The sequence below is a fragment of the Scyliorhinus canicula genome, chromosome 5 (assembly GCF_902713615.1).
Source record: "Scyliorhinus canicula chromosome 5, sScyCan1.1, whole genome shotgun sequence".
NCBI lineage: Eukaryota > Metazoa > Chordata > Chondrichthyes > Carcharhiniformes > Scyliorhinidae > Scyliorhinus > Scyliorhinus canicula.
This window is the reverse complement of record NC_052150.1, coordinates 188,222,239-188,247,118: the sequence shown is the minus strand read 5'-3', so window position 1 is coordinate 188,247,118 and position 24,880 is coordinate 188,222,239. Positions and strand designations below refer to the sequence as shown.

The following is a 24,880-nucleotide window of genomic DNA, read 5'->3' as shown; positions in this document are numbered from 1 at the left end:
AGTCTTTCCAGTCACTCCAAATTTCACCCAAAACGTTTACAGAGAGCAAAGCTGGTACAGCAATCAGCTGTGATTTTTTTAGAAACATAATTATCTTTATTATTGTCATAAATAGGCTTACATTAACACTGCAATGACGTTACTGTGTAAATGGAAAATAAGCAGTCATGCTGCATTATTTCTTTGAGAATTTTTAGATAAGTGCAACAAATATGGTTATTTATTTTTAAAACAGCAGGTAACATCAATTGATGTAAATAAATACTGTAGTACCAACAAATTCAATGGGTCAGAAACTTTCTGAGGTACCTTGCACAACTATCTGTATGTCAAGGTAGCAAATCTAGAATTAATTGTAGAGGAGAAAAACTCTTTATTTTCCTAATCGGCACTGGAACTAGTGAGACTAATTTTCTTTCCTGCATTGCATAATTGAAGTAACAGCTTCCCCATGATATGACAATAGTAAATTAGTTGAGCTTTATTAAAAATTGGTTTTGCCAAAGTAACATTGAAGCAACTAAAGAGGATCTGTTTACCCATATGTAGCTGACAGATTGTATACTTTAAAGACTTGGCATGACTGAACCTATAATAACTAATGTGTGACAAGCTTTAACTATCCCTAAGTGTTTGGAAAATCATATATTGTTGCAAAATAATATGGATATTGTAGTTGTATATTTGCAAAATATATTGTTGCAACTGTATTGTGAATTTCATTTGTGACTTCCATTTGTGACTTCACTTTTCTTCCCTCTTTCCACCAAGTCATTCTACCATTGGAGCTCAGTTCCAGAGCTCCTACGTTCTCTTCTTGCCACGTGGAAAAGTGCTGTCAAGTGTCGGCCTGCAGTCACCTATGTAAACTGTCCAACTGCCACTGTATGTTCTTTCTGCATGCACTGTGACATAGTTTAAAAATGGATAACTACATTTCATCAGCATTTCATTGTCTGCAGTAATTTGGGATGTGCTTAGCTAGAAAATCTCATCTGCTTTGCTGTCTTCTTGCATGCTTCTGGGATGTTTATGCCTTTTGTGGTACCATTCTAGACATTTTGTATTCATTTCTGGGATGTGGGCGGTGCTGGTTAGACCAGCATTTATTGACCATTTCTAGTTGCCCTTGAGAACATGACGGTGAGCTGCCTTGAACTACTACAATCCCTGAGTTTTAAGTACACCCACAGTGCTGTTAGCAAGCGAGTTCCAGGACATTTACCCAGCAACAGTGCAGGAACGACAATATGTTTCTCAGTCGGGATGGTGAGTGACTTATAGAACATAGAACAGTACAGCACAGAACAGGCCCTTCGGCCCTCAATGTTGTGCCGAGCCATGATCACCCTACTCAAACCCACGTATCCACCCTATACCCGTAACCCAACAACCCCCCCCATTAACCTTACTTTTTTTAGGACACTACGGGCAATTTAGCATGGCCAATCCACCTAACCCGCACATCTTTGGACTGTGGGAGGAAACCGGAGCACCCGGAGGAAACCCACGCACACACGGGGAGGACGTGCAGACTCCACACAGACAGTGACCCAGCCGGGAATTGAACCTGGACCCTGGAGCTGTGAAGCATTTATGCTAACCACCATGCTACCCTGCTGCCCCCTTGAAGGGGAACCTCCAGGAGGTGCTGTTCCCAGTTATCTGCTGCTCTTGTCCTTCCAGATGATAGTTGTCATGGTTTGGAAGCTGTTCTAAGGAACCTTGGTGTGTTCCTGCAGTGCGTCTTGTAGGTGGAGAGATTGAATGTTTGCGGAAGGGGTAGCAATCAAGCGGGCTGCTTTGTCCTATTTGGTGTCAAGCCTCTTGAGTGTTATTGAAGCTGCACTGATCCAGGCAAGTGGAGAGAAATCCTTTACACTCCTGACTTGTGCCTTGTAGATGATGGACAGACTTTGGGGAGTCAGAAGCTGAATTACTCACTGCAAGACTCCTAACCTTTGACCTGCTCTGGTAGCCACAGTGTTTATATGGCTAGCCATGTTCAGTTTCTGATCCATGTTGATGGTGGGGAATTCAGCGATGAGATTGCCATTGAATGTCATGGGGTGATGGTTAGATCCTCTCTTGTTGGCGATGCCCTTTACCATATCTAGGGGATCAAAGGACATGTGAGTAAGGCGGGATCATAATCATAATGAATTGCGAAGCAGGTTCAGTGTGCCAAATGGCCGCCTCCTGCTCTTATTTTTTTATGTTTCTATGTTTGTTGTACTTTTCCAATATTAACATTTCTGGACAAAATGCTTTAATAAACAGGCCTTTTAACATCACTTACATCTATAGAGTTTACTATAAGTTTACTATAACTGTAAGCTTGGAGAGATAGAGAGAGTTTATTTCCAGATTTTGGATTGATAGTTGATGCATTCATGCCCAATACTGTATTCTGGCAAGTGCTCAGAGAATTCAGGGCACTAACTGGAGCTCATTATTTAAAACCTCATCTTAATATCCCATATCATCCAAAGCACCAAATTCAATTAAGGTTAACAGTGACTCTTAAGGTCCAACGTTGAGGAGCAACTTCAGGCTGCTTTGAAAACAAAAAATTATTTGGTCTGGGCATTGCTGGTTGGGGTGACACATTTTTTCAGATGCTGAGGTTGTGCGGTGAAGGTACATCCACAATGATGTTTGGTAGAAATCTTGAACTAGTGAGATGGAGGAAGGGGGGGGGGGGGTTGAGGAGAGAGGGCGGCATGGTGGCACAGTGGTTAGCACTGCTGCCTTGCAGTGTGGGGGCCCAGGGTTTGATCCTGACCTTGGATGACTGTATGGAGTTTTCACATTCTCTCGATGTCTGCATGGGTTTCCTCCCACAAAGATGTGCAAATGTGAGATGGCTTATCCATGCTAAATTAACCCTTAGTGTCCAAAGGCTAGGTGAGGTATGGGGAAAGGGTCTAGGTGGTATGCATTCGGAGGATCGGTTCAGACCCAAAGGGCTGAATGGCCTGCTGCAAAATAGGGATTCTATGATTGGAACAGTGATATATGCCCAAGGCACTTGGTGATGATGGTGTTTCCATGCATCTCCTGCACTTGTCGTCCTATCTTGCGGGCATCGTGGGATTTGGCACATAGTGCCAGAGTTGTTCCACTTGTTCATCTGAGGGTAGTCAATTTCACCTCACCTCACCTCTTGAACGTAGATTTGCATTTATAGTTTGACCAAGGTTGTAACGAAGCCAGGAGTCTTGGGTGATACCCAAACTGAGATTTGATAAGCAGGTTTAGTGAGTAAGTATAACTTAGATGGACCCTTCCATATCTTCATTATTTTTAAGAGTGGACTAAGCAAACAGTCCACAGGATTTGGGCAGCACGGTAGCACAAGTGGCTAGCACTGTGGCTTCACAGCGCCAGGGTCCCAGGTTCGATTCCCCCCGGGGTCACTGTCTGTGCGGAGTCTGCACTTTCTCCCCGTGTCTGTGTGGGTTTCCTCCGGCTGCTCCGTTTTCCTCCAACAGTCTAAAGACGTGCAGGTTAGGTGGATTGGCCATGATAAATTGCCCTTAGTGACCAAAAGTTTTAGATGGGGTTATGGGGTTGTGGGGATGGGATGGAAGTGAGTGCTTAAGTGGGTCGGTGCATACTCGGTGGGCCGAATGGCCTTCTTCTGCACTGTATGTTCTATGTAACAGTAATTGGGTGGGTTGGATTGTGTTTTTTTTGTGGACATGATATACATATGCAATTTTCTGCATTGTCAAATAGGTGCCAGTGCTGCACCTGAAAAATCTGGCCACTTCTGGAATGCAAACCTTCAACACTATAGTCTGAATGTTGTTGTAGACTTTACTGTGTTGTTTCTTGCTGTCACATAGAGTGAATCAGATTGGATGAAGGCTGACTGAGGGCCTCATGAGACTGGAAAGGACCATCGTTTGACCATCATTTGTTTTAGCACTCCTGGCTGAAGATCTTTGCATACATATCAACCTTGTCTTTTGGACTCATGTGCTGGTCTCCACTGCCATTGAAGATGGGAATGTTCATGGGCCTCCTTCCATTAGTTGCTTAAGTATCCATCACCATTCATGACTGGATATAGCAATTGTCTCGAGCTTTGAATGAGCTTTGGTTGGGCGATCACTTAGTTCTGTCCGCAGCATGTCACTTACACTGTTGTGTCTGCACTCTCCGTGTCTGCATGGGTTTCCTTTGTGCGCTCCGGTTTTCTCTCGCAAGTCCCGAAAGATGTGCTGTTGGGTGAATTGGACATTCTGAATTACCCCTCTGTGTACCAGAACAGGCGCTGGAATGTGACGGCTAGGGGATTTTCACAGTAACTTAATTGCGTTGTTAATGTAAGCCTACTTGTGACAATAATAAAGATTATTATTATTTAGTAATGCTTGGTGCTGTTTTCATCCTGCAATCCTCATTGCACCACGGTAGCTCATTTTGCTTGCTAATGAGGGTGAAAGATATGCTGGACCATGATGTTACACATTGTGGTGGCATAGAATCTTGCTGCTGCTGAGTCTTATGGATGGCCAGTTTTGGACTGTAAGATGCATTCTTAACCTATAGTGTGATGCTACAATAAACTTTTCAAAGAGGGTCTTGCTCTCCACAAGGACTATGCACTGGTCACACCGACCAATGCAATCATGCACAGGTGAATCTGCAACAGCTATATTGGTGAGGCCAGGTTAAATTCTCAAACTGGGGTGGAATTTTAACATCATTCTATGGAGTTGCTCGTCCTGTAACATAACCACTAGGCTACTGTCCATTAATTTGCCAATCGATTATTCTCCTGCCGAGGAAAGAGCACTTCTTAGGACTTTCCAAAGGTTTCATTGTATATTAGCTTTCGACAAGGGATTATTTCATCCATACAGCGGGATTTGCCAAAGTGTTTTTTTAAAAAATTTTTTGAGTACCAAATAATTTTTTCCGATTAAAGGGGCAATTTAACCTGGCCAATCCACCTACCCTGCACATCTTTGGGTTGTGGGGGCGAACCCACGCAGACATGGGGAGAATGTGCAATCTCCACACAGACAGTGACCCGGGGCCAGGATTGAACCCAGTCCTCAGCACCATAGGCAGCAGTGCTAACCACAGGGCCACCTTGCCGCCCAGGATTTGCCAAAGTAATTATTTTTGATTTCTTGCCATTCTAAGGCTGCACATCTGCTTTATTTTAAATATTTTATTGAAAATTTTTATTTATAACTAACAGGACATCGAAATCAATAACATAACCAGTGTAATAATGACTAAAGCACCATGGAAAAAAACAAGACCAACACAACCTATCAAATAATCTTTTCACAACAATACTAACTATCCTCCCAACAGGTGCCGACTAATTCTTTAAAGTAGGAAATTAATGGCTGCCACCTTGGGTAGAATTCCTCCAGGTATCCCCTAAAGGTGTACTTGATCTTTTCCAGATATAGAAATTGCATAAGGTGTTTAGAAACTGTATAAGGTCACCCAACCAGGCCAAGGCAATGGGTGGAGTAGAGGATCTCCATCCCAGTAGAACTCGCCTCCGGACTATCAGTGAGGCAAAGGCCAGAACGTCCGCCTTCACCCTGGGCTGCAGCCCCAGTGAGTCCAACACCACGAAAATGGCCAGCAAAGGACAAAGCCCCCGACCCATATTTAGAATTGCTAACGTGTTAAAGAAGGAGACACGAAAGCTTACCATCCTACCCACATTTGTCCTCCCCTCGCACGAAAAATCCACTCATCCTTGCCTTGGTTAGGTGAACTCTTATGCACCACTTTGAGCTGAATCAGGCTGAGCCACATGATGGAGGAAATGGAGTTCACCCTGCGAAGAGACTCACACCATACCTCTTCATCCAGAATAGGAACTAGCTCCCCCACCCATTGCTCTCACCCAGTCCAGCGAAGCTCTCCATTGACATGATCGGCCCATAGATATTTGAAATGCACCCTCCCTCAGACCCCGCCAGCAATAAGATTCACCTAAGCAGGGTGGATTGTGAGGTTAAGGAAATGTAGGGCAAGTCTTCCGGATAAAATTGCACAGCTGAAAGTAGCAGAACAAGTGCGTCCTTCACAGTTGAAATTTAACTGAAGAGCTCTTCCAAACTGGCAAATCGTCCCTCCGTGAACAGATCCCCAAAGTTCTCAAGGCCCTTTCCCCTCCACGATTCAAACATCACTCCAAACTCGGCGGCATAAACAAAATGATTCCCACTGTTGGGGACCAATAGTGACATGCCGTTCAGTTCGTAATGCTGCCTAAACTGCCTACATATCCTTAAAATACCAATAACTACCGGGTTCGAGGAATACTTCCGGCGATCCACCTCCAAAATCGCACCCACCAATCCCTACCGCTCTGCCCTTGCAGTTCTATCTAGGTGAGCCTCAAAGGAGATTATCACCCCTCATATTACTGGATTATGGGCTTCCCAAAATGTTGAGGAAGAGACAGGTCTGTTCCTATTAAGTTTGATATATTCCTCAATAGTCAAAGCTATGTGATTACAAAACTCATGTGATTGCAGCAACCTCTCTGACATCACCTTTCGATGCCTTTCAAAGTATTTTTCGAACTTCCTTTCAAAGACCCTGGAAGGCACGTCTGCCGTTATCGCGACGGTCGTCATCGACAAAGCTGCCACTGCCATTTTGTTTGTCGAAGGACTGCACAAAGTCTCTGAGTCCATTGAAGAATTGTATCCTATGGTCTTTTACCCTCCTTTTTTCCTCATTTAATCAGTGTCAAAATCCTATGCCAACGATCAGAATTATTTTTCTGCACAAACTTCCTGGAAAATCACCAAAAGGGCCTAGAAGAGTTCGGGTCCTGACCGGAGGTGTGTGACCTCCTCTCACATGTCACCACCAGGAGGAGTCTCCAAGGCTGTATCTCTGTAGCACAAGTTCCAGTGGCATTACTAGTTTTAAAATGATTAGAAGCTCAAGTAGCTGTAATATGCAGTGGCAGAATCCAGTTTTAATGAGAGAAGTGTTTGCAAGTGTCTTCAGTTGGAAGTGGCACGTCAGTCTGGTATATTCCATGTGATATTACAATCAAAGTGTTGAATGTATTGGCTAAGTAGCAGAAGTAGTCATACTTACAATGCAGCTGGCACTCAGACATCTAACAATAATTTGAAAAATTTCCCGGGTTTGTCTTAACCCAAATAAAATCAAGGCAAAGTTAACACAAGCAGTTACTACATATTCGGGAGATGGTGGCCTAGTTGTAATGTAACTGAACAGGTAATACAAAGGCCGAGCCTAATGCTTTGAAACATGGGGCAAAATTCTCCCCTACCCAGCGGGGTGGGGGGTCCCGGCGTAGCGGAGTGGCGCCAACCACTCCGGTGTGGGCCTCCCCAAAGGTGCGGAATTATCCGCACCTTTAGGGGCTAGGCCCGCGCCGGAGTGGCTCCCGCTCCGCCGACTGGCGCCAACAGCCTTTGGCGCCACGGCGACGGGGCTGGCCAAAAGGCCTTCGCCGGTCGGCGTGAGTCCGCTCATGCGCTGGAGCATCAGCGGCCGCTGACGTCACCACCGGCACATGCGCGGTGGAGGGGGTCTCCTCCGCCATGGTGGAGGCCGTGGCGGCGGCGGAAGTAAAAGAGTGCCCCCACGGCACAGGCCCGCCCACCAATCGGTGGGCCCCGATAGCGGGCCAGGCCACCGTGGGGGCGCCCCCCCGGGGCCCGCTCCCGCCGCCTGCTCCCGCCGGCACAGAGGTGGTTTAAACCACGTCGGCGGGAGAGGCCTGACAGCAGCGGGACTTCGGCCCATCGCGGGCCGGAGAGTCACGCGGGGGGCCCACCGACTGGCGGCGCACGATTCCCGCCCCCGCCGATTCCCGGGTGGCAGAGAATTCCGGCCACAGCAGGGGCGGGATTTACGCCGGCCCCGGGCGATTCCCCGACCCTGCGGGGGGGGGTCGGACAATTTCGCCCATGGTTTTAAACCAACCACCGCAGATTTAATACATTGAATTAATTAATAAAAATCTGGAATTGAAAGCGAGTCTCAATAATGCTGACCATGAAACTATCACGTATTGAATAAATTCATCTAGTGCACTTTTGCCCTTTAGGGAAGGAAATACGCCATTCTTACCTGGTCTAGTCTACATGTGACCCGAGACCCACAGCAATGTGGTTGACACTTATTTAACCTCCTGAAATGGCCTGACAACTGCTACAGGAAAGTTGAAAATAAATCATTAGATGGTCTTCAGTGATTCAAGAAGGCAATTAGGGATGGGCAACGAGCCCTGGCCGTGCCAGCAACACCCATAATCTGGACAATACATTTGCTGACAAGTGATGGGTAACATACAAGTGCCAGGCAATAACACTCCAACAAAAAAGGCAAGTCCAACTATTCTACGCCCAAATTTCATGACCGACTCCCATTCTTCAGACATCTTTAGAAGAATGACGGTCATCAGCCACATCAACACCATGGATGGGAGTGAGCCAAAGGTTGAATACTCAGAAAGTCACTCACTTTCTGACCTAACAACTCCTTTACTCCAGATCCACAGCAATGTGGTTGACTCTCAAATGCCCTCTGTGGGCAGTTGGGGATGGGTAATAAATGCCCACATTCCATAAAATGAATTTTAAAAAAGAAGGCACCAGCATGGGTGTGAAGTAATATCCAACAGTTGCTAGATGGCTTCAGTTGGAAAACTCAACTTGAAGCTATCCATTTGTTCAGTGTTTCGAGTGTTGGGTATCGGCCCCCTCTACCACCAATATACTATGGCTGTAGTACATATGATCTAGAGAAAGCAGTTTAGCAAGTCACCATGGATACCTCAACAGCAGCTCCTAGTCCACAATCCCATTCACCCAGAAGAACACAAACAGCAATGCCATGAGAAAACAATCATCTTCAGGTTCCTCCAAGTCCCAAATCATCCTAATATGGCCATACATCATCTTTCCCTCACTGCTGTTGAGTCAAAGTCCTGGACCTGGGCCAGGGCCAAGTGTATGTTAACTTCATGATTTCAAAATCTTCCTGATGAAGTTTTGGATTCAGTCATAGCATTACTTGTGGATTCTGGGTCTCCTTATGTAATTGGCTGCACATCTGGTGACCCTTCATTTTTTTTTCTTATTCAGCGATCATTGGTGCTTTTCCCAATAAGTGAGCATTTACCCAGTGTATTGTCATCCACTTTTTACAGACAAACTAGGGATCTAACCCCATCATTCACATCAACCTCCCTCAAAGTGACTGGTGATTCCCTAGTGAAACAATAGCAGTCCCTATTTATACTTGGAGTTTAAAATTATCTTGAAAAATATGATATTCTTAGGATCACAGTGCCGAAGGAGGCTGTTCGGTTCATCGGGTCTGCACTGACCCACCGAAAGAGGTCCATTCTCCCACCTTATCCCCGTAACCCCATCTAACCACTAGACACTAAGGGGTAATTTAGCATAGCCAATCCATCTAACCTGCACATCTTTGGACTGTGGGAGGAAAGCAGAAGAAACTCACCTAGACACTGGGAGAACGTGCAAACTCCCCACAGACAGCCACCCAGGTCCGGAATCGAACCCGGGTCCCTGGCACTGTGAGGCAGCAGTGCTAACCACTGTGCCAATTAAAATAGGTAATTAAATAGTCGTTTGTGAGTTGTAGTCAGGAGCACATATTTGATAGAAATTACATCCTATTGGTCTCGATGATGCATTTTGAACTGTATATTAAAAATTCAGTTTTAATTTAGTCAAAGGTTAGATGCACGTAACCAGTGTTTTTTTTCGGGAAAAAATTTTTTGTAGGGCAGACTGATTCTGGAGCTTCCACAGTCAATATGGGTGTTAATTATAGCATATTACAGCTGCATGAAACTCCGATTATAATAATCATAAACATGATAGCAGAACATGTTGATGGAACTTTGGAAGCAGCTTTAACATGTACAATCTCAAGTCCATTGACTCGGGTTGGTAACCATTGTTTCATTGTCTTTTGGCAATTCTATGCCCCTACTTGAGCCATTTTGACTAGAGATGATACCATTGTCCAGAATTTAATGCTTGAAGTGCACATGCTGAAAAGAACTATAGTTCAATTATAATGTCGTGCAGAAGTCAGATTATGAAGTGCATGATGGAATTTTTGGCAAAGTACTTGAGAATGATCAACACCCAGAAAATGCTGCCTTGTGAAGAGGTCAATGACTTCAGAAAGGGAGGAGACAAGATTGATGAAAATATAAACAGATTCATGTTTTAATGGTTATTTGTTACAGTTTCAATTTTTGACATTTTTAGAAATTTGGTGGCAACCAATCCAAACCTGAGTTCACCGTGGATCTAAAAGGAGCTGCTATAGAATGGGCTTCAAAAGACAAATCCAGTAAGAAGAATGTGATTGAGGTAAATATTTGAGTTTATCAATGCAGTTTTCTGTTCCATGTTCCAAGCACTAACCATCCATTGACATTTTATCTCTATTTTGTTGCTTTAATCGTTGCTACTGTCTAACTTTTTTAAGATGTGGAGATGCTGGCGTTGGACTGGGGTGAACACAGTAAGAAGTTTTACAACACCAGGTTGAAGTCCCAACAGGTTTGTTTCACCGCACCGACTTCCTCAGAAGACAAACACAGGACACAACCGACAGAGTACCCTTCGTCGTCCAGTACTTCCCTGGAGCAGAGAAACTACGACATCTTCTTTGCAGCCTTCAACACGTCATCGATGAAGATGAACATCTTGCCCAGGTCATCCCTACACCCCCATTACTTGCCTTCAAACAACCGCGCAACCTCAAACAAACCATTGTTTGCAGCAAACTACCCAGCCTTCAGAACAGCGACCATGACACCACACAACCCTGCCATGGCAATCTCTGCAAGACATGCCAGATCATCGACATGGGTATCACCATTACACGTGAGAACACCACCCACCAGGTACGCGGTACATACTCGTGTGACTCGGCGAACGTTATCTACCTCATACGCTGCAGGAAAGGATGTCCCGAAGCGTGGTACATTGACGAGACCATGCAGAACCTGCGACAACGGATGAACGGACGTCGCACGATAATCGCCAGGCAAGATTATCCCTTCCAGTCGGGGAACACTTCAGCCTCTGATCTTCGGGTAAGTGCTCTCTAAGGCAGCCTTCAGGACGCGCGACAACGCAGAATCGCCAAGCAGAAACTTATAGCCAAGTTCCGCACACATGAGTACGGCCTCAACCGGGACCTTGGATTCACGTCGCATTACATTCAGCCCCCAACCATCTGGCCTGGACTTGCGAAATCCTACCAACTGTCCTGGCTTGAGACAATTCACACCTCTTTAACCTGGTATTACCCTTCTCTCTGGATCTGTAAAGACTTAATTACCTGCAAATGCTCGTATTCAAAGTATCGTCTTGCATCTTTGACTTTGTCTATATATATGTTTCTGGAACCTACCTCTTCATTCACCTGAGGAAGGAACAGTGCTCCGAAAGCTAGTGATTTGAAACAACCTGTTGGACTTTAACCTGGTGGTGTAAAACTTCTTACTGTAACGTTGTTAATGAAAGCACTTGATTATATGATAGCAATCAAGGTAAGTGATGCAAACCCAGATTAATTACTTTTTCCACTATTCTTTGCTATTCTGCAATACATCCCTGATCACTGTTTTGATTAGTTTCTGACACTTGTCAAATAAGTTACACAGCTCTCAGATGGAGGGCTCTGGAATCTGAGACTTAATCCAGACACATTGGCAAGTAAACATTTCCTTGTCGTATTAAATGACTTTGAACGGTGTCAGTCTCAGTTCCCAGTGGTTTTGAAACCATGATTTAGAAAATGGCTGTCTCACTTGGATAACTCTGACTAATGTACCAAATGAGATGATATATACCAAGGCAATGTTGGGTGCTCTTTTATCTCTGGTGATAGGGATGATGTAGCTTAATGATTGAGACAGAAAACTTTGCATCAAATTTGTAACGTGAAACCGTGTAAAGTTCAAAGTGGTTGTCATTGCTTGAACTGGTAGTTTCCAAACATGCTTCAGAAGCATCATCACATGTTGTGCAAAACAAAATTATGGATGTTGACTCGACTGCCATTTAACAAAGAAAGGTCTATGAGAAAGTGGCTTCAGAAGGAAAGGTAGAAACATCAAGGTAAACCAGCTGGTTAAGAAGAGAGCAACGGCAGAATATTCCGTACTGAGGAATTAACAAGCTTAAACTTCATTATATAAAAACCCAGAATAAATTAATGATATGTTCTCTGTTCAAGTTTTCCCAAAGGAAACACAACACTCAAATGTTGTCTTCAGTGAGTGACATTGTGATGCAAGTATTCCTTTGAGTACAAAGAGGCAGAATTTGAAACCTTGGATATGGGGTGGGTGGGGGGGGGCAGTATTGAAATCTGGATTTTTAAAAAAATATTCAAAAGGGACAACAGTGAGTGAACTCTGCACTCAATATGGTAGAGCAGTGTTTTTCAAACTTTTTCCTGGGGCGACTTTCGGGACCCATGACGGCCAACCTGCACAACCCACCATTTCTGCTTACCTTTAATGCAACAGGTGAGCCTGCTTGGTCTTCACAATCTCACTTGCTTCGTCATTCAGTGTTGCGTTTCTGCTAAGGATTTAAGCTGGTGATTTAAGTTCTCCCTATGTCCTTTGAAAGAATTAAGAGGTTTGTCCTCAAACCTTTAGTTTAGTCTTCAAATGCCGTTGGAAGTTTTGAGGGTTTTAAACTTTCATTTACCAGTCCTTCCCTGCATATAACTCACCTGGGCTTTGCATCCTGATTTGTATTGGTGCAGTTAACAAAGCTATAAATCAAGAATTCATCTTTACACTACTTAGTCCCAATTTCAGTTTCTTCTTTGGCTGTCCACCAGAGACCCTGGACCTCTGTATACAGCTCTCACTAATCCTTTTCGAGGCCAGGTGGGCTTGAGCCTTTTAAACGTAGTTAACTGCTAAATGATCCATTGGCAATCTAGGCTCCATTTGCTCTCCAACAGAGGAAAATAAAATATGGCAGAGGGGATGAGATGGTCATAGGTGATTCACATGGCTTGGAGGAAGTGCTGGAGCCAACGCAACAGAGAACTGTGCCTCCTACAGACCTTGGGCTGGATTCTTCACTGGCGGAATGCCCCGTTTTGCCGGCAGCCCGGGGTTTCCCGACGGCATGGGGCTGTCCCACAATGGGAAATCCTATTGACCGGCCGGCGTAACGGAGCATCCCGCTGGTGGGGTGAAATGGAAATGTGTCGCGGCGGGGTGGAGAATCCAGCTCCTGGTGTGGAACTGAACTATCATTAATCCCACAACACCCCCTTCCCCGGCCGAGGGTGCAACGACGCCAGCCTCTTCAGTCTATGCAGGGATTTGCCGCAGTTTCTGATCAAGATGCAGAGCTGCGAGCAAGACGGCCTGGCTTGGCCTCCCAGTAGGCGGAGGCTGTGTCACCCTTGGGACAGGCTGGTCCTGGAGCTCTGGAAAAGGGGTGGGCCTGGCCCTGGAGCCGGTGGAAAGGGGAGTGGCTCCTCGTAGCCATTAAAAACACGCTGTCATTCCCTCATTTGTGACAGGGCCGCTTGTAGGTTCAAAGCTCGATTGTCCTTGTCTACGTCAGAATCCAGCTCCTGACAGGCAATACAGTAGGCATGGTGGTTAGCACTGCTGCCTCACAGCGCCTGGGACCCGGGTTCAACTCCAACATTGGGTGACTGTGCGGAGTTTGCACATTCTCCCCAAGTCTGCATGGGTTTTCTCCCACAGTCCAAAGATGTGCAGGTTAGGTGAGGTTACCAGGATAGGGTGGGGGAGTGGGCCTGGGTAGGGTGCTCTTTCAGAGGATTGGTGCAGACTTGATGGGCCGAATGCCGCCTTCTGCACTGTAGGGATTCTATGCTTCTATGGAAGGACTGTCTCACATTCCTGACAACCGTCTGCCTACATCTTGTATCCTTTCAGCAGGGAATGCCCCATCAGTTTAGTGATCGACCTTGTCCTCGATCACCTTCATCACCGCTTCAGACAGGGCAGTCGATGTAAACTCCTCATCCCCACTATTCAGACCCATGCTGCTGCAGTGGGTTGTGGCCGCTGGGTGTTTCTCCCGCGATCGGGAACGCTGCAAACGATTGTTCCTCAACCCTCCTGACACCCACCCAGATGTCACAACCCACAGTTTGGAAACCCCTGGTAGACAGCTGACATACATTTTAAAAGCAGATGGATTGTACAGCTCTTTGTTTGAATGAGAGAGGAGGCTTTACTATATGTTTGTAAATATGCAGTTGTTAATGTTTTTTTAAGTTAAAGATGGATGTTACCTGTTTCAGAAATTAGTTTTGTCTTCTAGATTGTCTAGATGGAACACAACAATAGTAGGCAACATTTGAATCTTGAGGTTTTATTGGGAATGCAGCCTGATTTTGTACTTGTGATATGTATTGTAAAATACATCCAATTATTCTTTACTGATGGCCTCAGTTTTTGCTTGTCACACCAACGTCTCCAACTAAAAGGGAAGGCAAACAACCTACCTGCTCCAGTACACTGTCAATGATTTTCTTCAGCTTCACACTTGCCTAAAATTTTGGAATTTTTGTAAACTATTTCATATACTATACAAGGCTTGGGAGCTCCATAGAAGTTTATCATTGGTCAAAACATCAAATTAAAATGCATGATATATTTATGCAAGTTAGGCTTACTGATTTGTTAATGCCAATTCAAGGTCCTGACAATTATTGGACATTTATGCTTAAGTAATGACTGGTGATACCAATTTCCCCAGCAAGAGAGGGTGCTCTTCTGAAATGGAACTTGATTGACCAGAATTCAAACAGTTGTAAGAGTTAAAAACTTTCGGCTTAATCTGTAAAACAAGACAGCCGAAGACATAACGTTAGTCTTGCAAGCGATAGGCTGGTTATGAATAAACAGGAACCAACACATTTCATTTATTTTTAAAATCTTGGTGTTTTCCAGCTCAAAACACGTCAAGGAACAGAACTACTAATTCAGTTGGACAATGACAATCTGATCAATGAATGGTATAAAGCTCTTGAGGAGACTATTGGTAGTCAGGTGCGTATTGAGATTGAACATTTTGCTTTCCATCTCTTCATTTTTGACATCGGTAATAATTTTTATTTTACTGATTTACTGACAAACATTTCACAACATACTTGGGATGCAACATACGTAGTACAAAGGATGATGGTTTGGGTTGTTAGAGGTGAGTCATCCCAGTCCCAGGACATCGGTGCAGGAGTTCATCCGGGTAATGTCCTTGGCTTCATCAATAAACTTTCCTCCATCATAAGGTCAGAAGTGGGGATTTTCGCTTATAATTGCACAGTGTTCGGCACTATTTGCGACTACTCTGATACTGAAGCAGTTCATGCCTTTGTGCAGCAAGACCTGGAGAACATTCAGGCTTGGGCTGGTAAGTGACAAGTTGGGCAGGATTCTCCAGTCGCTGACCCTGAAATCGCGTTCAACGATCAGCCGGAGAATCAAAGTTCGTGCCGAAATTGGGGGCGGTGCCGTTTTCGTGATGCTCCGCGCCCCCCTACAAAGACCGTATCGACGGCCTCAGGACATTGCCTGAGGCCCTACCCCCGATGCTCCGCCCCAACCAGCCGAGTTCCCGACAGCATCGGTCTCTCGTGGTATTTCTTGTCGGGAACTCGGCGTGGCAGCTGCGGACTCAGTCCAGCACCGCCACAGTTGGGGGAGCACTGGCCAAATTGGGGGGCTGTATTTGGCAGGCCGGGTCCGCACGCCATGTTGCACGGCGCGGCCACTGCAGGCAGCCACCACGCGCATGCGCAGCCACGGACCAAGCAATTATCTGGCCTTATCGGCAGCTTGAGACAGGTGCTCTACACTGCCTGCATGCTAGCCCCCAGACAAACTGAGGATCAGTGGCCATTTTGCGCCAAATTTGTTTCACACAAATGACAGGCAATGACCTCCAAACAAAAGAGAATCCAATCATCTCCCCTTGAGATCCAGTGGCATGACCATCACTGAATCCCCCCATTAACAACATCCTGGGGATAACATTGACCAGAAACTCAACTGGACTAACCAGATTAATACTGTGGATAAAAGAGTTGGTCAGAGGCTAGGATTACTGCAGAGAATAACTCACTTCCTGGCACCCCAAAACCTGTCTATCATCCATAAAATCCACAAGACACAAATCAGGAGTGCGATGGAGTGCTGTCCATTTGCCTGGATGCGCGCAACACCCAACAATACTCAACAGTAGAGATTTGGCAGCACCCAGGACAAAGCAGCCCACTTGATTAGCACTCCATCCACCACCTTCAACAGCTACTCCCTTCACCACCGACACGCAATGGCAGCAGTTTGTACCATTTACAAGTTACACTGCCAAAACTCACCTAGGCTCCTTCAACAGCACCTCCCAAACCTGTGACCTCTACCAGCTAGAAGGACAAGGACAGCAGATTCATGGGAACACCACCACCTGCAAATACCCCTCTAAGTCACACAACATTAAGATTTGGAACTATATTGACATTCCTTTGCTGTTGTTGGATCAAAATCTTGGAGCTCCCTCACTAACAGCACTGTGGGTGTACCTACACCACATGGGCTGCAATGGTTCAAGAAGGTGGCTCAGCACCACCAGCTCAAGCGCACTTAGGGATGAACAATAAAAATGCTGGCCTAGCCAGCCCACCCCCCACCCTAGAAAGAATGAAAAAAAAAACAACCGATTTTAACCTCGCAACTATTTTCATTACAGACAGTGGAGTCTGATGAAGCTGCTGAAGATGATACTCCAGAGTCCCCTGGAATTGAAAAGCATGATAAGGATAAAACTAATAAAGACTTAAAGAAATCACGCCGTAAGTCATAAAATCAGAATAATTTCACAAAGTTATGTATGTTATTGTTTTGGTCTACAAGATAAAGATGTGATTGATTCTCACTTAACTTCGCTGCAAGCACAACTTCTGCTCGGTGACTAGCATTGGTATAGCAGACAAAAGTATTTTATATGCAAGTGTAAACAGCTTAATACCCATACATCATTGCTCCATTTAAACTGCATTATTCATTTGGGAATGAGTTAGGTAGATTAGTGCTCAGCATGTCCTGTATGTAAAGCACATTATTTCAGGTAAGAGAACTTGCCAATTTTCTGTTCGTAAAGGTGCAGTGGCCTGTGATATAAATTCTTCAATGACAATACAAGAAAACCTTATTAAGGATCAAGGTTTACTAACTTTTCTCCTTCTTGACCATACCATGGTGATTTCACTTGTGCCGGTTTTTAGATAAGTGCTCTGTTATATATAACATTCTGAACAGAAGATGTATGTCATGTACCCCTGTCTGATATTTTTCCCCCTATTCATTCATTAGGGTATCAGCAGTCAGAACAATGTTTTCTGATTGGAAGAAATAAATGTCCAAAATAACAACTACCTATGTGCAAAATCTTATTGTTCTTCTGATAATAGCAAATGTTTCTTAATGCATTGTTGGCACTGATTCAATCTTGAGGTTGATGCAATTGCTATTTTCAGCCAATTTGTATGTTATTCATTATCAAACATCCAGCACTATAGATGAAAGTAAATGAAAAATATTTTCCGGTACATAATTAAAGCCTTATTTTTTTCCTCCCCCGCAAGTAACATTAAATCCATAATTACTCGGGAAAGCAGAGTACGTTTTGTAGATGCTGGCACTGGTGAATATCAGAGCTCCTTTATTAAACCAAGGAGGCTGTTAGCCACAAATCCACCCTCAAAACTGAGGCTTTCAAGGTCACGGGAAACCTTAGGTTCATGCTGTGGACTCTTAGGCGACATCACCAACATCTAACAGTTCAAAGTATACCAATATATCAGAGAGGTCGAAAACAATATCTACACTTCTTTTTAGTTGGGCTTAACAGCATCCTGAGATCAAAGCAGGACGAAAGAGTACTGGGTTTCCCAATCTCATGGCAGGTCTCCTCTGCTGCAAGCCATTTACTCGTGCTTCCTATCAGCAACCTGATGCCTTCATCAATTAAAAATGAATCATTAGTGTGCAGTTGATGCATTGTGCAGGCCTATATCAGCAGTGGTTATGACTCATTCATAGAATTTACAAAAGGAGGAGGCCATTCGGCCCATTGAGTCTGCTGCACCGGCCCTTGGAAAGAGCACCCTACCTAAGCCCACACCTCCACCTTATCCCCACACTTCCAACCTATCCCAGTAACCCCACCTAAGTTTTTTGGGCATGAAGGGCAATTTAGCACCGCCAATCCACCTAACCTGCACATCTTTGGGCTGTGGGTGAAAACCAGAGCACCCGGAGGAAACCCACGCGAACACAGGGAAAACGTGCAGACTCCGTACAGACAGTGACCCAAGCCGGGATCGAACTTGAGCTGTGAAGCAACAATACTAACCACTGTGCTACCGTGCTGCCCCATTCTATGATAGTTCTCTGTGCCACAACCAGGCTGCCAAGTTACAGGATAGCTATTGGACATCACAAGAACACGAGATGGGGTGTAGATTGTACAGCCCATTGAGCCTGCTCCTCCATTCAATAGAATCATGACTGATCTTGGCCTCCTGCTCTACTTTCCGACCTGCTCGCCATACCCCTTGATTCTTGCTGGAAAATTGTTTTTTTGTCGTCAAAGCTTCTCCTCTTGCATTCATGGGTGGCACGGTAGCACAGTGGTTATCACTGTTGCTTCACAGCTCCAGGGTCCCAGCTTTGATTTCTGGCTTGGGTCACTGTCTGTGCGGAGTCTGCACATTCTCCCCGTGCCTGTGTGGGTTATCTCCGGTGCTCCGGTTTCCTCCCACAGTCCAAAGATGTGCAGGATATGTGGATTAGCCATGCTAAATTACCCCTTAGTGTCGAAAAGGTTAGCTGGGTGATCGAATCAACTATTTCTTTTTTTTAATTTAGTGTACCCAATTATTTTTTCCAATGAAGGGACAATTTAGTGTGGCCAATCCAACTACCCTGCACATCTTTGGTTTGTGGGGGCGAAACCCACGAAATCAACTATTTCTTGATAGGTAAAAAGGCTATTTTAATGTAAATATTAAGACCCAGTTTTAATACCCATTTTTAAATGAGGATTTCAGCACTCATAACCTCAGGTCATGACACAAAACAGCTTCAACAGAGACACAAAAAGCCTGACACATGTATAAATGAAGTGGAGATAAAAACAACATTTTCACTAAGCAAGATGAAAAAGCTATTGTTCTGATGAACATATTTTCAAAGTCAGCTTGACATTAAGAAATGAGCTGTACCAGTAATCTAGATTAAGTAAGCACCATATCAACATGAAGGCATGAGTGTTCATAATGTGGATAAAGCAAAGTCAGCAGAAACTCAGTCGAAACCAGTCTTGATAAAAGCACAGAATCGTATTCCATAACATACACAAATATTCAAACATGAAACATTCAGAACTTATGTTGCATATTAAGGATTGACAGTTAACCATCAAATCAAATGTATTTGATTCTAACCCAAACCAATTAGGACGACATAGAATTGTAGACAGATGACTAAAGACTGATAAGATTCTCCTTAAACATGATGGTCCGTATGGCCATCTTTATCCAGAATCATCCTATACTTTGATCTAACTACTCGCCATCTTTATTTTTCATATTTTCACTTTTCCACTCTAACTCTTGAAGTAAATGCAAGCTGTTTTGCCGTAAGCAAGAAACCATTTCTGTATTATTTTGAAAGTTCAATTGTGTATAAGTTACTTCTCTTTAAGTCCTTTTGCTAGCCGGACTTTATTGAGAATAGATTTAAATTTCTCTCAATTGTAATCAAATAGAGGCAATAAAGATTCTTGTTTGGATACGAGAAGTTTAACTCCGATTTCTACTGACTTTTAGTGTCGCAAGACTTCACTAAATCCGCATGGTAGATCTCTTCAGTGGGGTTATGGGGATATGGTGGAGGCATGGGCTTAAGTAGGGTGCTCTTTGCGAGGACTGGTGCAGACTCGATGGGCCAAATGGACTTTTTCTGCAGTGGAAATTCAATGATTCTATGAAGCAGGACAAATCAAACCCAGCCAATTACTGCCCCATCAGCCTACTGCCAATCATCAGCAAAGTGATGGAATATGCCATTGACAGTGCTGTCAAGTGACACTTAGCAATAACCTGCTGACGACCACTCAGCTTAAGTTCAGCCAGGGCCACTCAGCTCCTGACCTTATTACAGCCTTGGTTCAAATATGAACGAAATAGCTGAATTCCAGAGGTAAGGTGGCAGTAACTACCCTTGACATTAAGCATCTGACTGAGTGTAAAATTAAGGAGCCCCTGCAAAATTAGAGTAAATGGTAATTGGGCTCATTCCCTCTACGCAAGTACCAGGAAATGACCATCTCCAACATGAGAGAATCTAACCATTTCCCATTGACATTTAATGGCTAGAGTCCCCCACTGTCAACATCCTGGGGGTTACCATGGACCAGAAACTCGACTGGACTAGCCAAATAAATACTGTGGCTCCAAGAACAGGTCGGAGGCTTGGAATCCTGTCGAAAGTAACTCACCTCCTGACTTCCCAAAGCCTATCCACCATCTGAAGGGCACAAGTCTGGAATGTGATAGAATACTCTCCACTTGTCCAACAACACTCAAAAGATCGACAATATCCAGGACAAAGCAGCCTGCTTAAATGGCACCCCTTCTACAAGCATTCATTTCCTCCATCACCAACAGACTGTAGCAGTCAAGTGTACCATCTATAGCACAGTGGTTAGCACAGTTGCTTCACAGCTCAAGGGTTCCAGGTTTGATTCTCTGCTGGATCACTGCCTGTGCGGAGTCTGCACGTTCTCCCCGTGTCTGCGTGGGTTTCCTCCGGGTGCTCCGGTTTCCTCCCACAGTCCAAAGAGGTGCAGGTTAAGAGGATTGGCCATGATAAATTAATGTCCAAAAAGGTTAGGTTGGGTTACGGGGATGGGGTGGAGGCGTGGGCTTAAGTGGGATGCTCTTTCCAAGGGCCGGTGCAGACTTGATGAGCCAAATGGCCTCCTGCACTGTAAATTCTATGATTCTATAAACAGCACTGTGAATGTATCTGCATCTCTGGACTGAAACAGTCCAAGAAGGCTGCTTATCACCACCTTCTCAAAAGCAACTAGGGATGGGCAATAAATGCTAGTTTAGCCAGCGATGCCCACATTGCATCAAAGGATTTTTTTTTAAAGTAGCTTAGTTGAAAACACTACCACTTGTTGGCTGTTAGTGCCTGTGGAATTAGAAGCACTCAGGAAATCTATTACATTATTTCCCTCTGTGTTGAAGACATAAATATACACTACCATTAACAAAAATATAGACTTGCATTTCTGTGTCACTTTTCATGACTTTAGGACATCTCAAGCACTTTTAATAAACGGCAGCCAACTTGTGCACAGAGAGGTCCCACAAACGACAATATAATAATTTTTAAAAAAATTTAGAGTGCCCAATTGTTTTTTTTCTAATTAAGGGGCAATTTAGCGTAGCCAATCAATCTACCCTGCACATCTTTGGATGGTGGGGGCGAAACCCACGCAAACACGAGGAGAATGTCCACACAGACAGTGACCCAGAGGTGGGATAGAACCTGGGACCTCGGTGCCGTGAGGCAGCAGTGCTAACCACTGCGCCACCGTGCTGACCCTAATGGCAATGCAATAATGAGCAAATAATGTATTTGATTAAGCCAACTTTCCACTTTGGAATAGTTCCTCAGGATCTTTTATATCCACCTAGGAGAGCAGGCAGAGCCTCAACTTAAGGTCCCATCTGAAAGATGGCACCTCTGATAGTGAGCATTTACTCAGTCTGCATTGGTGAGTCAGCTTAACCCTCTGACTCGGGTGAAAATGTTACCAACTGAGCCATGACTGACACAATTACCAGTCATCCTATACTTTATCATTCTCTTCTGAAAACAAATTCAATTTTACAGTCATTTCTCAATGTGATTTAAAAATTTTGTAGTTTTACTGACTTTGTAATTTAATTTTTTTTTTGTTTCTCTTCGTTACAGCAATAAAATCTAGTAGTGTAGATAATCCAGATCAAAAAAAGACAAAAACAAAATTGAAGAAGTTCTTGACCAGAAGACCAACGCTCCAAGCAGTCCGAGACAAAGGCTATATAAAAGGTAATAAAAATGATGTACCATAAGCTTTCTTGAAAGCATAGTACCAGTACATTGAATTTCTGAGTATCAGTGAAAGAAGCCCAGTTGTTTTGTTGCAAATGTTTGAGTGATAAATTAATTTACATTTGTTTTAAAAGTTGATATGTATTGTCTCTAATGCGTACATGCAAATAATCTGTTCTTCCCCCCCCCCTTCTCTCAATAAAGTTCTCGCAAGGTCATAACCTTCCATATCTATCTAAGCAGACAGCAGCTCTTTTAACAGGTCTCTGCCAAAGCTGCTATTTAACAAACCACAGAGAAGTGCATAATGTCTCCCTGCAATTTTCATCCTCTGACCCCCCCTGGATAAGATCAAGGGAATTCACCAGAGTGAACAGGATAATTCATGTCCTTCCTGTTAGTAAGAAGTCTTACAACACCAGGTTAAAGTCCAACAGGTTTGTTTCAAACACGAGCTTTCGGAGCACGGCTCCTTCTTCAGGTGAATCTGTCAGTGTCTATATGCGCGATCTTCCTGGAGATCCTCTCCACTTTGAGCCGGCAGTTTGCGGTGTCAATGGTAGCCATGATGTGGAGATGCCGGCGTTGGACTGGGGTGAGCACAGTAAGAAGTCTTACAACACCAGGTTAAAGTCCAACAGGTTTGTTTCAAACACGAGCTTTCGGAGCACGGCTCCTTCTTCAGGAGCCGTGCTCCGAAAGCTCGTGTTTGAAACAAACCTGTTGGACTTTAACCTGGTGTTGTAAGACTTCTTACTGTGCTCACCCCAGTCCAACGCCGGCATCTCCACATCATGGCTTCCTGTTAGTGGCAGTGTTGTTTTTTACTGAACTAAATATGTTTAAATGTGAAACTTTTAAAACTCTAATTTTTTAAGCAGACATCCACAATTTGATATTTAAGAAAAAGCATTTTATTCAGTTAATTAGTATTTCTTGCCTGAAAAAGTGCAGGCTGCATGATGTATTTAATCTTTTAATTTCACTGTATTAAACGCAGTATTGTCGGTCAATCTGAACATTGGATTGTAGAATCAGAGTGGTTACAACACCGAAGGAAGCCAATTGGCCTGTCGTGTCTATGTCGGCTCTGTAAGAGCAACCCGTCTAATGCCACTCAGCCACCTTTTCCCGGTAGCCCTGCACATTCTTTCTTTTTCGATAATGATCCAATTCCCTTTCGGATGTCTCAATTGAACCTGCCTACACCACACTGTCCAGCTGCACATTCCAAATCCTAACCACTAGTTATATAGAAATGTTTTCCTTCATTTGCTTCTTTTGTCAATTACCTAAATCTGTGCCCTCTGGTTCGACTTCCTTCCAGCAGTCAGAAGAATTTGTCTCAGATTTTCTGTGGCACCATGTAAGGGGAGGATGCACACGAGGTGGCTCCCAATGGAAAGCTGATTTTTTTTTATTGCCCTCTTCTGGTGACCACAAAGTACTTACTTTTCTAAAACTCCATAATTTAGTGAAATATAGTTTCTACCTTCTGGAGATGCCCAGGAGAGACAAAACTAAGAAGGATTCAGACCCTAATCTGTCAACAGATTCTGAAACCTCAAAAATAAGATGGCAGAGGTAGGTTTTCCTTTTCCGACCACTCAACTTTTAAAAAAATAAATTTAGTGTCCCCAATTCATTTTTTCCAATTAAGGGGGAATTTAGCGTGGCCAATCCACCTACCCTGCACATTTTTGGGTTGTGGGGGTGAAACCCACACAAACACGGGGAGAATGTGTAAACTCCACATAGATAGTGACCCAGAGCCCGGATCGAACCTGGCACCTCAGCGCCGTGAGGCAGCAATGCTAACCACTGCGCCACCGTGCTGCCCTTTCTGACCACTCAACTAACGGCCGAGGATCTCTTTAGCATTTTGACAGGCAAACTAGAGAATGTTTTGCGATAGATCTTAAAAGATCGATTGAAGGTGGTCTTGGGGCCCCATTTTGTTGGCCTTGGAAAGCATGAATTACACCGTTGAGGCTCATGGAGCCACAATCAAAGGCATCGAGGTGGCATTGACAGACCACAGTGATCGGATCACCAGTCTAGAAGCCGATCTTACTTCGGTGGTCGAATATAATTGAAGGCCATACTGAGTGACCAGGAAAATAGATCCAGGATGCAAAACATTTGTGTTGTGGGATTATTTTTGATAGGCTCTCCTTCCTTCAGCGGTTGCGGCTGAGTCCTCGGCGATTGTTATCTCCAGCCATGCCCCAAATTTGTTGATCTATTGTTAAAAGTCCGGCCCTGCCCAACTAGACTATACACTACTCTGCTGTCAGACAATAAATTTTGTGAGCGTTTGTCTACCTCCTTAGCAGATTTATATTAAGCTAATCAAGTCAGACTCAATCTCTCACTCCACGCTTCGGGAGGCTCTAAAGGTCATCATTAGGGGGAAATTATTTCTCATAAGGTGTATATGCTGAAGACGGCGAAGTTGGAGCAGCAGAGTATGGTGGACTCCACCCTAGAGCTGCACCACCAATACTCACGTGATCAAATTCCGGAGCTACTGGCAAACAGGAAAATATTACAGACCCAATTCGAGCTTGTATCCGCTGGCAAGGCCATGCGTTAGTTACATTTTGTGAGCATGGGGAGAAGGCTAACCATCTTCTGGCTCAAACAGCAAACAGCCTCACGTGAGAT

The 24,880-nt window shown here is 44.3% G+C and overlaps 1 protein-coding gene across 4 annotated transcripts in view; it reads left to right on the top strand.

Moving 5' to 3' along the window:
• Positions 1-24,880, top strand: part of arhgap12b (Rho GTPase activating protein 12b) — a 297,001-nt gene that overhangs the window by 231,483 nt on the left and 40,638 nt on the right. For 3 of the 4 annotated variants that reach the window (XM_038798268.1, XM_038798267.1, XM_038798264.1), the window contains 5 exons: positions 772-885; positions 10,287-10,391; positions 14,996-15,094; positions 16,791-16,893; positions 22,094-22,210. In XM_038798268.1, the coding sequence (XP_038654196.1) occupies positions 772-885; positions 10,287-10,391; positions 14,996-15,094; positions 16,791-16,893; positions 22,094-22,210 (538 nt within the window). The remainder of the gene's footprint in view (positions 1-771; positions 886-10,286; positions 10,392-14,995; positions 15,095-16,790; positions 16,894-22,093; positions 22,211-24,880) is intronic. The other variant, XM_038798265.1, reaches the window with a different exon arrangement.